The 15147-nt window shown below is 44.3% G+C and overlaps 2 protein-coding genes across 10 annotated transcripts in view; one reads left to right on the top strand and one right to left on the bottom strand.

The window, feature by feature from the left end:
* LOC134226090 (uncharacterized) overlaps positions 1-7150 on the bottom strand; it is a 631583-nt gene extending 624433 nt beyond the window's left edge. For both annotated transcript variants that reach the window (XM_062706630.1, XM_062706636.1), the window contains exon 1: positions 6473-7150. The gene's annotated coding sequence lies outside the window, so the exon portion shown is untranslated. The remainder of the gene's footprint in view (positions 1-6472) is intronic.
* Positions 7151-13604: 6454 nt separating this feature from the next.
* Positions 13605-15147, top strand: part of LOC134226078 (ADP-ribosylation factor-like protein 5B) — a 37758-nt gene continuing 36215 nt past the window's right edge. The window contains exons 1-2 of one of the 8 annotated variants that reach the window (XM_062706615.1): positions 13605-13915; positions 14610-14821. In XM_062706615.1, coding sequence (XP_062562599.1) covers positions 14776-14821 — 46 coding nt within the window. In that variant the 5' untranslated portion in view covers positions 13605-13915; positions 14610-14775. Of the gene's footprint in view, positions 14299-14467; positions 14822-15147 lie in introns of all 8 variants that reach the window. The other 7 variants (XM_062706611.1, XM_062706614.1, XM_062706608.1 and 4 more) reach the window with 7 other exon arrangements.

The raw sequence follows: 15147 nt of genomic DNA, 5'->3' as shown, positions 1-15147 counted from the left end.
AATCTTTCTCGGGGAAATCCTTCCTGGATTCTCGAAGGAATCCTTCCTGGATTCTTGAAGGAATCCTTCCTGGATTCCCGGAGGAATACTCCCAGGATTCTCGGAGGAATATTCCCCAGATTCTCGGAATAATCCTCCTCGGATTCTCGCAGGAATCCTTCCCAGATTCTCGTAGGAATCCTTCCCAGATTCTCGTAGGAATTCTTCACAGAATCTCGTTGGAATCCTTCCCAGATTCTCGGAGGAATCCTCCACGGATTCTCGAAGGAATCCTTCCTGGATTCTCGGAGGAATCCTTCCTGGATTCTTGGAGGAATTCTTCGCAGATTCTCAGGGGAATCCTCCCCGGATTCTCAAGAGACTCGGAGACTCGGATTCTAGGAGAAATCCTTCCCGGATTCTCGTAGGAAACTTTCCCGCATTCTCAGCGGAATCCTGCCCGGATTCTAGTAGGAATCATTCACGGATTCTCGTAGGAATCCTTCCCGGATTCTCGGAGGAATCCTTCATGGATTCTCGGAGAAATCCTTCCCGGATTCTCGGAGGAATCTTTCCCCGATTCTCGGAGGATTCCTCCCAGGAATCTCGAAGGAATCCTCCCAGGATTCTCGGAGAAATCCTTCCCGGATTATCGGAGGAATCCTCCCTGGATTCTCGTAGGAATCTTTCACGAATTCTCGTAGGAATCCTTCCCGGATTCTCGGAGGAATCCTTCCCGGATTCTCGGAGGAATCCTTCCCGGATTCTCGGAAGAATCTTTCCCGGGTTCTCGGAGGATTCCTCCCAGTATTCTCGAAAGAATCCTCCTAGGATTCTTGGAGGAATTCTCCCCGGATTCTCGGAGGAATCCTACCCGGATTCTTAGAGTAATCCTTCCCGGAATCTCAGAGGAATCCTTCCCGGATTCTCAGAGGATTCCTTCCCGGATTTTCGGAGGAATCCTCCCTGGATTCTCAGTGGAATCCTCCCCGGATTCTCAGAGGAATCCATCCCGACTTCTCAGTGGAATCCTTTCCGAATTCTCGCAGGAATCCTTCTTAGATTCTCGGAGGAATTCTTCCCGGATTCTCGAAGAAATCCTTCCCAAATTCTCGGAGAAATCTTTCCCGAATTCTCAGTGGAATCCTTCCCGGCTTCTCAGTGGAATCATTTTCGGATTCTCGGAGGAATCCTTTCCGGATTTTCGGATGAATCCTCCCCGGATTTTCGAAGGAATCCTTCCTGGATTCTCGAAGGAATCCTTCCTGGATTTTCAGAGGAATCCTTCCAGGATTCTTGGTGGAATTCTACCCGGATTCTCGAAGGAATCCATCCCGGATTCTTGGAGAAATCCTTCCCGGATTCTTGGAGAAATCTTTCCCGGATTTTCGGAGGAATCTTTAATGGTTTCTCGGAGGAATCCTTTTCCGGATTCTCAGAGGAATCCTTCCCAGATTCAGAGAAATCCTTTCCGGATTATCAGAGGAATCCTTCTCAAATTCTCGGAGGAATCCTTCACGGATTCTCGGAGGAATCCTCCCAGGATTTTTTAAACAATCCTTCCCGGATTCTCAGAGGAATCCTTCCCGGATTCTCAGAGGAATCCTTCCCGGATTCTCAGAGGATTCCTCCCCGGATTTTCGGAGGAATCCTTCCTGGATTCTCGAAGGAATCCTTCCTGGATCCAAGAATCCTGGGAGGATTCCTCCGAGAATCCTGGGAGGATTCCTCCGAGAATCCTGGGAGGATTCCTCCGAGAATCCTAGGAGGATTCCTCCGAGAATCCTGGGAGGATTCCTCCGAGAATCCTGGGAGGATTCCTCCGAGAATCCAGGGAGGATTCCTCCGAGAATCCTGGGAGGATACCTCCGAGAATCCTGGGAGGATTCCTCCGAGAATCCTGGGAGGATTCCTCCGAGAATCCTGGGAGGATTCCTCCGAGAATCCTGGGAGGATTCCTCCGAGAATCCTGGGAGGATTCCTCCGAGAATCCTGGGAGGATTCCTCCGAGAATCCTGGGAGGATTCCTCCGAGAATCCTGGGAGGATTCCTCCGAGAATCCTGGGAGGATTCCTCCGAGAATCCTGGGAGGATTTCTCCGAGAATCCTGGGAGGATTCCTCCGAGAATCCTGGGAGGATTCCTCCGAGAATCCTGGGAGGATTCCTCCGAGAATCCTGGGAGGATTCCTCCGAGAATCCTGGGAGGATTCCTCCGAGAATCCTGGGAGGATTCCTCCGAGAATCCTGGGAGGATTCCTCCGAGAATCCTGGGAGGATTCCTCCGAGAATCCTGGGAGGATTCCTCCGAGAATCCTGCGGGGACCACCGCGAGAATCCCGCGAGGACTCCTCCGAGAATCCTGGGAGGATTCCTCCGAGAATCCTGGGAGGATTCCTCCGAGAATCCTGGGAGGATTCCTCCGAGAATCCTGGGAGGATTCCTCCGAGAATCCTGGGAGGATTCCTCCGAGAATCCTGGGAGGATTCCTCCGAGAATCCTGGGAGGATTCCTCCGAGAATCCTGGGAGGATTCCTCCGAGAATCCTGGGAGGATTCCTCCGAGAATCCTGGGAGGATTCCTCCGAGAATCCTGGGAGGATTCCTCCGAGAATCCTGGGAGGATTCCTCCGAGAATCCTGGGAGGATTCCTCCGAGAATCCTGGGAGGATTCCTCCGAGAATCCTGGGAGGATTCCTCCGAGAATCCTGGGAGGATTCCTCCGAGAATCCTGGGAGGATTCCTCCGAGAATCCTGGGAGGATTCCTCCGAGAATCCTGGGAGGATTCCTCCGAGAATCCTGGGAGGATTCCTCCGAGAATCCTGGGAGGATTCCTCCGAGAATCCTGGGAGGATTCCTCCGAGAATCCTGGGAGGATTCCTCCGAGAATCCTGGGAGGATTCCTCCGAGAATCCTGGGAGGATTCCTCCGAGAATCCTGGGAGGATTCCTCCGAGAATCCTGGGAGGATTCCTCCGAGAATCCTGGGAGGATTCCTCCGAGAATCCTGGGAGGATTCCTCCGAGAATCCTGGGAGGATTCCTCCGAGAATCCTGGGAGGATTCCTCCGAGAATCCTGGGAGGATTCCTCCGAGAATCCTGGGAGGATTCCTCCGAGAATCCTGGGAGGATTCCTCCGAGAATCCTGGGAGGATTCCTCCGAGAATCCTGGGAGGATTCCTCCGAGAATCCTGGGAGGATTCCTCCGAGAATCCTGGGAGGATTCCTCCGAGAATCCTGGGAGGATTCCTCCGAGAATCCTGGGAGGATTCCTCCGAGAATCCTGGGAGGATTCCTCCGAGAATCCTGGGAGGATTCCTCCGAGAATCCTGGGAGGATTCCTCCGAGAATCCTGGGAGGATTCCTCCGAGAATCCTGGGAGGATTCCTCCGAGAATCCTGGGAGGATTCCTCCGAGAATCCTGGGAGGATTCCTCCGAGAATCCTGGGAGGATTCCTCCGAGAATCCTGGGAGGATTCCTCCGAGAATCCTGGGAGGATTCCTCCGAGAATCCTGGGAGGATTCCTCCGAGAATCCTGGGAGGATTCCTCCGAGAATCCTGGGAGGATTCCTCCGAGAATCCTGGGAGGATTCCTCCGAGAATCCTGGGAGGATTCCTCCGAGAATCCTGGGAGGATTCCTCCGAGAATCCTGGGAGGATTCCTCCGAGAATCCTGGGAGGATTCCTCCGAGAATCCTGGGAGGATTCCTCCGAGAATCCTGGGAGGATTCCTCCGAGAATCCTGGGAGGATTCCTCCGAGAATCCTGGGAGGATTCCTCCGAGAATCCTGGGAGGATTCCTCCGAGAATCCTGGGAGGATTCCTCCGAGAATCCTGGGAGGATTCCTCCGAGAATCCTGGGAGGATTCCTCCGAGAATCCTGGGAGGATTCCTCCGAGAATCCTGGGAGGATTCCTCCGAGAATCCTGGGAGGATTCCTCCGAGAATCCTGGGAGGATTCCTCCGAGAATCCTGGGAGGATTCCTCCGAGAATCCTGGGAGGATTCCTCCGAGAATCCTGGGAGGATTCCTCCGAGAATCCTGGGAGGATTCCTCCGAGAATCCTGGGAGGATTCCTCCGAGAATCCTGGGAGGATTCCTCCGAGAATCCTGGGAGGATTCCTCCGAGAATCCTGGGAGGATTCCTCCGAGAATCCTGGGAGGATTCCTCCGAGAATCCTGGGAGGATTCCTCCGAGAATCCTGGGAGGATTCCTCCGAGAATCCTGGGAGGATTCCTCCGAGAATCCTGGGAGGATTCCTCCGAGAATCCTGGGAGGATTCCTCCGAGAATCCTGGGAGGATTCCTCCGAGAATCCTGGGAGGATTCCTCCGAGAATCCTGGGAGGATTCCTCCGAGAATCCTGGGAGGATTCCTCCGAGAATCCTGGGAGGATTCCTCCGAGAATCCTGGGAGGATTCCTCCGAGAATCCTGGGAGGATTCCTCCGAGAATCCTGGGAGGATTCCTACGAGAATCCTGGGAGGATTCCTACGAGAATCCTGGGAGGATCCTCCCATTCTTTTCCATTCCATTCTCGGAGGAATCCTCCCAGGATCCTCGGAGGAATCCTCCCAGGATTCTCGGAGGAATCCTCCCAGGATTCTCGGAGGAATCCTCCCAGGATTCTCGGAGGAATCCTCCCAGGATTCTCGGAGGAATCCTCCCAGGATTCTCGGAGGAATCCTCCCAGGATTCTCAGAGGAATCCTCCCAGGATTTTTTAAACAATCCTTCCCGGATTCTCAGAGGATTCCTCCCCGGATTCTCAGAGGATTCCTTCCCGGATTTTCGGAGGAATCCTTCTCGGATTTTCGAAGGAATCCTTCCTGGATTCTCGAAGGAATCCTTCCTGGATTTTCGGTGGAATCCTTCCCGGATTCTCGAAGGAGTCCTTCCCGGATTTTCGGAGGAATCCTTTCTGGATTCTCGGAGGAATCTTTCCTGGATTCTCGGGAATTTTTTTTACCGGATTCTTGCAGGAATCCTTCCCGAATTCTCGAAGGAATTCTTCCCGGACTTGGAGGAATCCTTCCTGGATTCTCGGAGGAATCTTTCCTGGTTTTTCGGAGGAATCCTTTTCCGGATTCTCGGAGGAATCCTTCCCAGATTCAGAGAAATTCTTCCCGGATGCTCAAAGGAATCCTTCCCGGATTTTCGGAGGAATTCTTCCCGGATTCTCGGAAGAATCCTCCCCGGATTCTCGGAAGAATCCTCCCCGGATTCTTGGAGAAATCCTTACCGGGTTCTCGGAGAAATCCTCCCAGGATTCTCGGAGGGATCCTCCCCGGATTCTCGGAAAAGTCCTCCACGGATTGTCGGATTCCTGGATTCCTGGATTCTCGGAGGAATCCTTTATAGATTTTCGGAGGAATCCTTCCTGAATTCTTGGAGGAATCCTTCCTGAATTCTCGGAGGAATCCTTCCCGGATTTTCGTAGGAATCCTTCCCCGATTTTCGAAGGAATCCTTCCTGGATTTTCGGAGGAATCCTTCCTGTATTCTTGGAGGAATCCTTCCTGGATTTTCGGAGTAATCCTTCCCGGGTTCTAGGTGGAATTCTTCCCGGATATTCGGAGGAATCCTTCCTGGATTCTCGGAGGAATCCTTCCCGGATTCTAGGTGGAATTCTTCCCGGATATTCGGAGGAATCCTTCCTGGATTCTCGGAGGAATCTTACCTAGATTCTTAGAAAAAAATCTTACCGGATTCTTGGAGGAATCCATCCCGGATTCTCGAAGGAATTCTTCCCGGATTCTCGGAGGAGTCCTTCCCGGATTCTCGGAAGAATCCTTCCTGGATTCTCGGAGGAATTCTTCCCGGATTCTCGAAGGAGTCCTTCTTGGATTTTCGGAGGAATCCTTCCCGGATTCTCGGAGGAATCCTCCCCGGATTCTCGGAGGAATCCTCCCCGGATTCTCGGAGGAATCTTTCCTGGTTTCTCGGAGGAATCCTTTTCCGGATTCACGAAGGAATCCTTTTCAGGAAGTATTCCTTCAAGAATCCAGGAACGTTTCTTCCGAAAGTCCTTTCCTTCTCCTCGAATCCAGGAATAATTCCTTCGAGAATTCTGGAAGGATTCCTTAGAGAATATGGGAAAATATTGACAACTAGTTGACCCGGCAGACGTTGTCCTGTATAGTAGGCGAAAGCGCGTTGTGATCTTCCCATGCAGAATTCCCAAATAAATCACAATTAGTTTTTGACGATTTACTCAACTTAACTCAAAATTGTTGAATAAGGAAATATAATATAAACCCGTCTGAAATTTGAACGAAGATATCTGCTGAATGAATAGGAAATCCATCCAGCCGTTTTTGAGTTATGTGGATACAAACACAGATCATTTAATTTTTATATATAGAGAGATCTTGAAGATTTATTTGAACCCTTTTTGAAAGCCTTATTGTACGTATTATATATGTTTTAAACAATTCCATTACATTTAATGTCAAATATTAATCCATTCATAAAAAAAACATTACTTTTTCAACTTACCTTCCAAGAATCGTCCAAGATTAGAACTCCTTTCTTCTTTCGACCATTAGCACTTCCACGGATTAAACCCAGACAGTTTTTCCTTTCAAGGCGAACGACTTATTCAAATCAGTAGAATATCCTTTGGGAATTTTCACCGTAAAACACTTCCGAAATGAAACATTATTCGCTTCACTGAATCTTTCGCACTCCGCACGCATTCAGGGGAACAGTAATCGTATTTTGATTAATTTACTAATCCCAAAATCATCTGTCGGAATCTTCCTTTTTATTAAATTTTATTTTGCACTATCATTATCCGAATACATCGACAATAATCATTCGAAGTTAGCAATGATTTTCAAACTAACAATAGGTATCTCATCAAACAATTTTCACCATTGGAAAAATTCGAACGCCGAGACAATTTTTGTTTTCCTTGAATCTCAGAACCTTTTTTTCTCGCCGATTGTCACAAAAAGGACATTAAACTTTAAAATTCTTCACAAAATTATTTCACCTTTGAAATCAAAATCCAAACACCATCTCGATCGTAATCCACTGGGTCACAATCACCACAATCCGATCGGAAAATTCACTCAACTATTTTCATTGAAAAATTCGCGATTTTTCACCAAAACATCAAAACTTCACTTCGCGAAGGCAACGATCCTGTCTGCGTATAACTGCGCGCGGCCATTGTATCCCTTTATCGATGTGTCTCGCTCTGTCGTGTTGGTTCGAAGGCGATTTCGCACAACTCTGCCATCTCACTTTTGCTCACGCAAGGGAGCTCTGATGTGCCTCCACCGACGCATATACATGCAAAACATGCATGCAAGAAACTTGTTTCGACAGGCGATTCTCTCGCGAGCGGCGACAAAGGAAAACCCAAACAGAGCGCTGTCAGAAAGGTTTGAAAGAAAACAAGGAGAGAGCTTTTGCGACTGCGAAAAGTGAGCTTTCACGTGAGGGACAGTCCGGATATAACTAGCGTTACTTTCGAAAAGAACCAATGTTTAGCAGACCTCTTCAAGTTTTCAAAAAAAAAAATCAAAGATTCAATTGACTTCTCCAAAGCGATGTGTAAAATAAAAGTGGGTGGTAATCCAGTTGCAGCAAAACTATCACAAACACTTTGAGAGGAATACTGCGGAATCACGCACACTTCTATTAATTTGGAGAAGTCAATTGCCCGAATAAAAAACTCCAATAGAATTACAATAGAAATAATTGTAACAATCCGATAAATTTTATTGTAATAACAATAAGCTGTATTGTTACCCACTGTAAAATAATAATAAAATATATTTCCAAGAAACCATTAAGCACTATGGTAAGCCGTTTATGTGCTATAAAATGGCTTCAAAATGCCTACAAGTTGTGATAAAGCATCGCATTGATAACCACCCGCTATAGGAGAATCCACGTAAAGGTTATTGATTTTATGTGTGTTTACCCATATATGTTACGCGAATTCACATAGCCACATAATGGATATGGTTGGATTTAAGTCAGGGTAAGTACTTTTAAAATTGAAATTAAAAATCGAAAAAAATACTGTTTTTTTTTTTCAGATTGGCCAGATTTTGAAAGAACATCGGGTGAATTTGTCAAGGCTCACACGTGCAGCACTTTTTCGATTTTAAAAATTGTTGACCTTAAATAAGCCAAAGAATCGACTAAGACAATGCAACGAGATACAGTTTTGATGGGAAACGTCAATTGGGTTAGGGGTATGCATAATGCTTACGATTATAGTACGTTCAGATTATGAGCTATTGCTGTTTGCATTGAAACTTTTCGTTTCGTCGTTGAAGACAATGACATTTGTCTCCAGCGACTGCTTCCCCTATAGACCTTTTATGCATGTTTTTCACTCATACATGAATAATACTATCAAAACTTGCATTTGACAATGAAAAATTTACCTAAAAGCTTCAGTTTTTGACATCGGTGCACTCACACAAACAATCGACATTAATTGTCAAAAATCAGGGTTACCAACTTTATAACTTTCTCCTTGTCGCCGAGTCTTGCGCTGAGTGCTCGGCGCGGAAACCCAAAGGTGGGAATAAAATTTTGGGATTTATGCGCAATATATCAGTTGATATAGCGAATCTTGACATGAGATGCCATATGCATTATTTCCAGTGAAAACTAGATGTACAAACACTGATGTCAAGATGCTCTATATCAATTGATATAGCTCATAATCTGAACGTACTATTACTTGGGTACGTTAAAAAATAAACAAATTCAATTTTCATACCCTTCGATAGCATCCTCTAATAGCTACTAATCGTATAAAAATATTCCGCATCTTCAATTTAATTACTTAGGAAAAACTAATTTTTGATTGGGCCTACAACGTGTTATTTTCAAAATATTGTGTAGGTCCACCCAAGGGGTAAACCACTCGGCACACTTTCAAAATGGGTAATTGTGCCCACTGTGCCTTATGTTGTGCCGAAGTGTGCCGAAAAAGTGCCGAGAAAAAAAAACTTTTGTTTTGGCCACACTGGTTATGATTAGCTATTTGGCATCACGGGGTAATGTTTATGTTTTGTGAAAAAAAAAACAAAAATAGGAACGCTTCGAACGGCAGCATTATTTGCAGGTAAACTAATTCCGTTTGATATCGTTGGCAGCTCCGCAGACCTCAGTGGATATAACACGCAGAAAGACATATTTAAATATGTTTAACGTTACGCTACCCGTGCGTCACTTACGCCACCCACAACGGAAACTCTTCATAGGACCACCACTGCCACTGCCATCGGGACTGGCTGGTATCACCACAAGTGACCGGCATAGTACTAGTTCCACAAGTAAGTTCCATAAAATTTATCATCCGTACAGTTTGATTACAATGTCCGTCTTCAACCTTCATCATAACGGCATATCTGGAAAAACCTCCAGCCAGTCAGCAGTCGCACGAGATCAGACCAGGCGAGGAAATTTTGTCGACTAATGCCGAACCGTTTGTCGCAATGGATCGATAAACATGCCCAACCGAAATAGTTTCATCCGATAGCCGTTCCAAAAGTACCTCTCAACAACATCGGAAGGACATCTCAAAGTGGCGAAGGATCCGGCGGCAAACAACTGAAAACAGTAACAATGTGAACCTGCTAGGTGCTGATATAGAGGTAACAATCGACGTTATCATCGTTCTTTACAGTAATAAGAATTTAATGAGAAAAATTATGAATAACTATATAATTTTATATTTTAATGCATATATAAATGAATAAAACTGGTTTTAGAGAAGATGAGGTAGGGTCATAGACTGTGGAAGGGAGACTGTGACTGCGGATGGTAAATCAAATCCTTTGATTAATGTAGTGTTTGGTGTATGTCACTAATAATTCTCTTATTCCTGGGGTAGACTAAGGCCGTAACAAATTTTGGAGTAGTTTTCATCCACTTTCGTGGTAACTTGTTTGTTGCTTGAAGGGGAATACATTGTGGAATTTAGAATGAAGCCCATTTTGGTGGGCTGTCTGTCTTGCGATGCCGCATATCGAGGATGCCCAGCAAATAGTATACCAGCTTAGCATACGGAGTCATTCTTTGGAGCCTTCGTTAAAAAGGTGATTTTTTTTTGGGGCAGGTATTTCTCCGGCACTTTATGGTCAACTTTTTTACAACGTCCGAAAGCCCAGCTTGGGAAACGAAGTGGAGCGCTATGTTACGTTCGTTGTCTGGATTTTTAACGTCGATGCCCGGCAACTGGAGAAACAGCTCCAAAAAGATACGGCCGTCCTTCCGCTTCTATTTGTCGTGATGAGTGTTTCCCATGAAATGCCGTTTTTCAGAATGTCCCGAAAGATATCTTGCAGCAGGTATTCGTTGGCTTTACGGATACCACGGAAACATCCCACGAAGAATGGTTTTATGTTTATTTCATTTCAAACACGTTGGCATCTGATGGTTTGACAACCGCACTTGACAGTCCAGCTGTCAAACTCAGAAAGGGTGCCCAGATGTGCCGGAAGTGTGCCGTACTGTGCCGTGGGCACATTGTGCCGAGTGGCTTACCCCTTGAGGTCCACCCTAAAAAACGGCCAAGCCTTTCGTTTTTTTTTCTGTTAGGAATTAGCCTTCTCCAACTTCGGGGCCGATAACGGGATTTTTTTCCGAATCGTCATCAGCTCGAGCTCAGAGAGAAAAAATCTCTCTCCCGAAAAGCCTTATAGACGAATCCAAGTAAAAATAAGAAGAAGACACACGACGGTGTTAACCTGGGTGGTGCGGATAGAATCGATTTGGTTGTCAAAGTGAAGCCAAAAACTTTGGCAGACCCTAGAGATCGTTCAAAAATTACGTCCATGGTTTTTCGGCATTTTCAACCCTCCTCCTCCCTCCTGTCACAATCAGTCACAAATCACTGAACCCCCTCCCTCCCCTGTAGGTACAACTGTTATTTATATAAAGGTTCGTCTTCTTTGTACACTTTTTTTACAAGAAACTTAGTGAGAACTAACTCCCTTAATAGCAAATTCCAATCCTTTTTTTTCTTATCAACTTGTTACTAAAATGTTTTCTTGTCGGACGTAACACAAGACGAGACTCCTCCCTCCCCTGTCACAAACTGTCACAAATTTTAGAACCCCCTCCCCCCTCAAACCTTGGACGTATTTTTTTAACATCCCCCTACAGCACAGCATACACACTTAAAATAAATCGCCGAATTCGGTAAAATTTTACCGAAATCTCAAAAGCAATGTTCGGTAAATAATTTTACTGATTTTCGGTGATTTTGACAGTTGAACAATGGAAAAAATTACAAAAAAATCTGTAAAATAATTACCGAACAGTTCTGCTGTTGAGATTTCGGTAAAATTTACCGAATACTGTGAAATGAGTTAAGTGTGTAGGAAGATATTTTAAAATGCTTATAATAAGAGTAAAATCAGCAGTGATTCAAATCGTTCGGGGCTGTCAGTTTGAATATGAATCTGGAACATTCATTTTCCCAGCAGCTGTTCTAGATTCATTTTTATACCAGTCAAATGTCAAAAAAATAAAACTGGTATAACGCTCCGTTCTATTTTCTGCAGATTTGAACCACGATTGAATCACGAGATTCAAATATTTGTCAATTGTCTTGGTGTATGAATGCGTCATTTTATCTACGGATCAATCAACTTTGCAATTACGGCGCCTTTCTTGGCAGCAACATAATGAATTCATTTAATTGAAAATTTGAAAAACATGATTGGAACACTGCTGGAGAAACCAACAAGTTTGTTCTATTTTGCTCCAGATGCAAACTCAAACTGCAAATTCTAGACAAATTGTAATTAAAATCTGATTGATGTACGATACGGAAAAAGTTCCGAACTGTATAATACACGGTTAGATGACTTTACCCATTAATGGGTACTGTGTTATTGTTGATATTATTCCCACCGTGAAAAATTCACCCATTTTCTTGAAAAGTGCCACTACCCATTTTAATGAGTAGTGGCGCTTTTTGAAGAAAATGGATGAATTTTTCACGGTGGGCATAATATCAACAATAACACAGTACCCATTAATGGGTAAAGTCATCTAACCGTGTAGATACATTTTTTTGGAAAATATAAAGTCTCGGGTACTTTTTCAAAACGGCGTATGTCGCAAATTGTAAACAAACCCGTTTTTAACAGCATATGGCATTAAATTCATCTAAAAATGTGTATATCTTCAAAGCTACATGAAAATGTGTTTTTAAAAATGTAAATCAATTTTTTTCAAAACGGTGTAACATCATTGTTGAAAATATTGCACATACACCGCTTAGCAGAAAATGTACTTTAAAAGGTTTTTTCGAACAACTAAATAGTTTAAAACATGCGTCTGCTTGTACTTCTTCATCACTGATTTCAAAATTTAGCATGTTGCTAGAATATTCTGATTTTCGTTAAGAAAAACATTTTACGTTGTTTTTCTGCAGAAAATGTTGTTACGTCGTGTTGTAAGTGTTGCAATTTTTTGACGCATGTGCGTGAAACGTTTCAACTTGACGCAACATTTCGACGTATCAACAATGCAGCGTACGGAGCAGCGTAACATTTCGACGAAAGTAGCATGACCTCGGTCATGCTGACGTATCAAAACGACGTATGTGATTTATTTGTTGCAGAACGTTGTAACATATATTTTTATCAAAATAACTGAAATGTTCACACGCAGTGCAGATTTCAGGGTCAGTGACGATGAACCTTTTCATAATGTATCGTTGAGGTGTATTCAATTGCAGTAAAAATGTTTTGTTTCTAAATAGGAATAAAAATAAATTCTGAAAACTTCCAAGCTCATTTTCTCAGCTTGATCAAAATGTTACATACGCCGATTTGAAAAAGTTCCCGAGAAGTTTAATTTTAATGGGTTATTTCGACATAGTTGTTTCATAAGGGCCGAAGTCGCAAATGTAAACAAATCGAGTTTATGTCATAGATCGAACCTCCTGGAAACGTACTATATGTAGCATTTGCAAAATGGCACAAAATGTTGTTGCTGTAAAAACAGAGAAATACAGAAGGGCGATATTACATTTCCGTTGGAATTTTTTTCTCGGTGCGATTGCGCCCCGTTTTCTCCATGGTAGCAAAAGGGCTAAACTGTGTTCCATTTTTGCATTATGACACTTCGTTCTTGCATCAAAACACATGTGAGCAAAAGGGCTAAACGGTACTTTGAAAACACAACGGGCGATGCAAACAGGCGATACTGACAAACAGGTTGACAGCCGGGCGTGGAATTTGGGCGAAAAGGTGTTGTCAAAACATTATGGCGCATTTCTGAAGGGCGCAAGTGTACTTCGTTAGAAAAAGGACGACTAATTCTTTAATCATATTTTCAAATCGAAATAAATCCGAAGTAAATTTTATTTATATGTGGATTCAATGATTAGATATGGATGAACTTCATGCAAACTATTAACATTTAAAATAACATCTACTCTTTGAAATACAATTGAAAATATGTCATGGAACATTCCAACCCATTTTTCTCCATTCGAGCTCATTGCGACATTGGCCCTTATGAAACAACTGTGTCGATTTACTTGTTCGCATGAGTCCTATCCCTCTTCATTCAAAAGCTTTTCAGCATTGTAAGCGACGCTCCCAGCTAAACAAAAAATGTCAGAAAACAAAACGTCAAAAATTGCCATCGAAAAAGTTGCAGCCTCGGAGCGGATCGCCCGCAGCTTGATGGAAGTGGAAAGCAGCTCGGTATCGCGAAGAATATCGTTTCCAATCTGCGCTAATTATCGCCACTAGAGTAGTGCGATTGGTGGTAATCTTTCGTAATTCGGTCGCAGTGAGTAGCCTTCGGTGTCGCGCTTGTGGAAACCGTCACATTTTCGGGCGGAAACCCCCACTGTTTTCGAGTGCTGATTGTGGCGCTTTTGGGTGTTTCTTTTACGCCGTGATTACGCTCCGTTGGATCCCATAAGGAATCGATCCCAAGGTGTGCTGGCCCTAGTGCAGAGGTACTGTTGTTGGTAAACGACTCTTTCGAAGGTTTCGTTGTCCTCTTTGGTTTCAACACCTGAGCAGGTAGATAGAGGAGGAATGTAAAAATTAGTTGCAGCTACCTGTGTCAGTCGAAAGAAAACGGAGCGGAATCGAACGAGTGTGGTTGTGTAAGGAGAGTGTGATCGCGTTTTTTTTTTGTGTGCTGGATTCGAATAAAGGCAAACAACAACAGCAGCAGATGCTGCTGATGCTGATAATTGCAAAAGACATAAGAAATCCGTCGTAACTCGTAACCCGCCTCGGTGTGCTGCAGATCGAGAGCGATCGCGTTTGCTCAAATAAAGAGACTTCCCATCCGCAAAGTTTCCGAGCAAGGTAAACATCCATTACACAGGTCGTACGGTTTTGTGATTTTTCTAAAGTTAACCATTCTGGATAAGTAATTTGAGTCAAATCACCATTCAAGTTGGTTTTTCATCTTCTATGCATTCACACTTAATTTAAAGTTCTTAATACTCAAAGAAGAACCCTATCGGTTCTACAGCAACTTCTGAAGTTATTTTTTCAAATGTTACACAGTGTGATTAGAAGCGAAAGGAAATTTAGCAATAGTTGATGAGTGTTGTGCGCGATTGTAAAGAAATAAGTTTATCGAAACGGAATCTGTGTTTTTGTTGTTGTTTAAGGTGTAAGAGTGCGTAAAAGCCCGAAGCGAAAGTGAGGGGAGGGCTATGGAATGTCTCGGATTGACGAATCGTTATTGATGAAGAAATAAAATACTCGCCCTGCAAATAAAGTGACAACAGAAGTCATTCCGGATAGTCGATTTAGGAGACCAACAGTCACAGCAAAATGGGTCTGCTGTTCGCCAAAATATGGAGTCTCTTTGGGAATGAAGGTAGGTCCTGTTTTCGATTCGATTCAGTTTCAGCTCACCAATCTATATTCCTAAAAAAATTGCCCTTGAACGGAACTAGTTTTTGATTTCATCGTCGTCAGCTGACAGCTAGACGTAGGAAGTTGAGCACAGAAAGAAACTTGATTGCCCCAGTAGGGGTAGTCGTCTGCGCTTGAGATGTAGATGATTAATTTATGAGTGAGTTTCCTCATCGCAGTCACAAGTTCGGTGGCGGGCGATGTTTAATTGCTCTTCCGTCGTTGTCAATTAGCAAGGAAGATAACTTGTCTGGCAAACTGCGTACCAGCAGCATCAAGCATTTCGAC

Source organism: Armigeres subalbatus, chromosome 3 (assembly GCF_024139115.2).
Source record: "Armigeres subalbatus isolate Guangzhou_Male chromosome 3, GZ_Asu_2, whole genome shotgun sequence".
Taxonomy (NCBI): domain Eukaryota; kingdom Metazoa; phylum Arthropoda; class Insecta; order Diptera; family Culicidae; genus Armigeres; species Armigeres subalbatus.
Note: the sequence above shows the minus strand (reverse complement) of the source record. Positions and strands in the feature narration are given on the sequence as shown.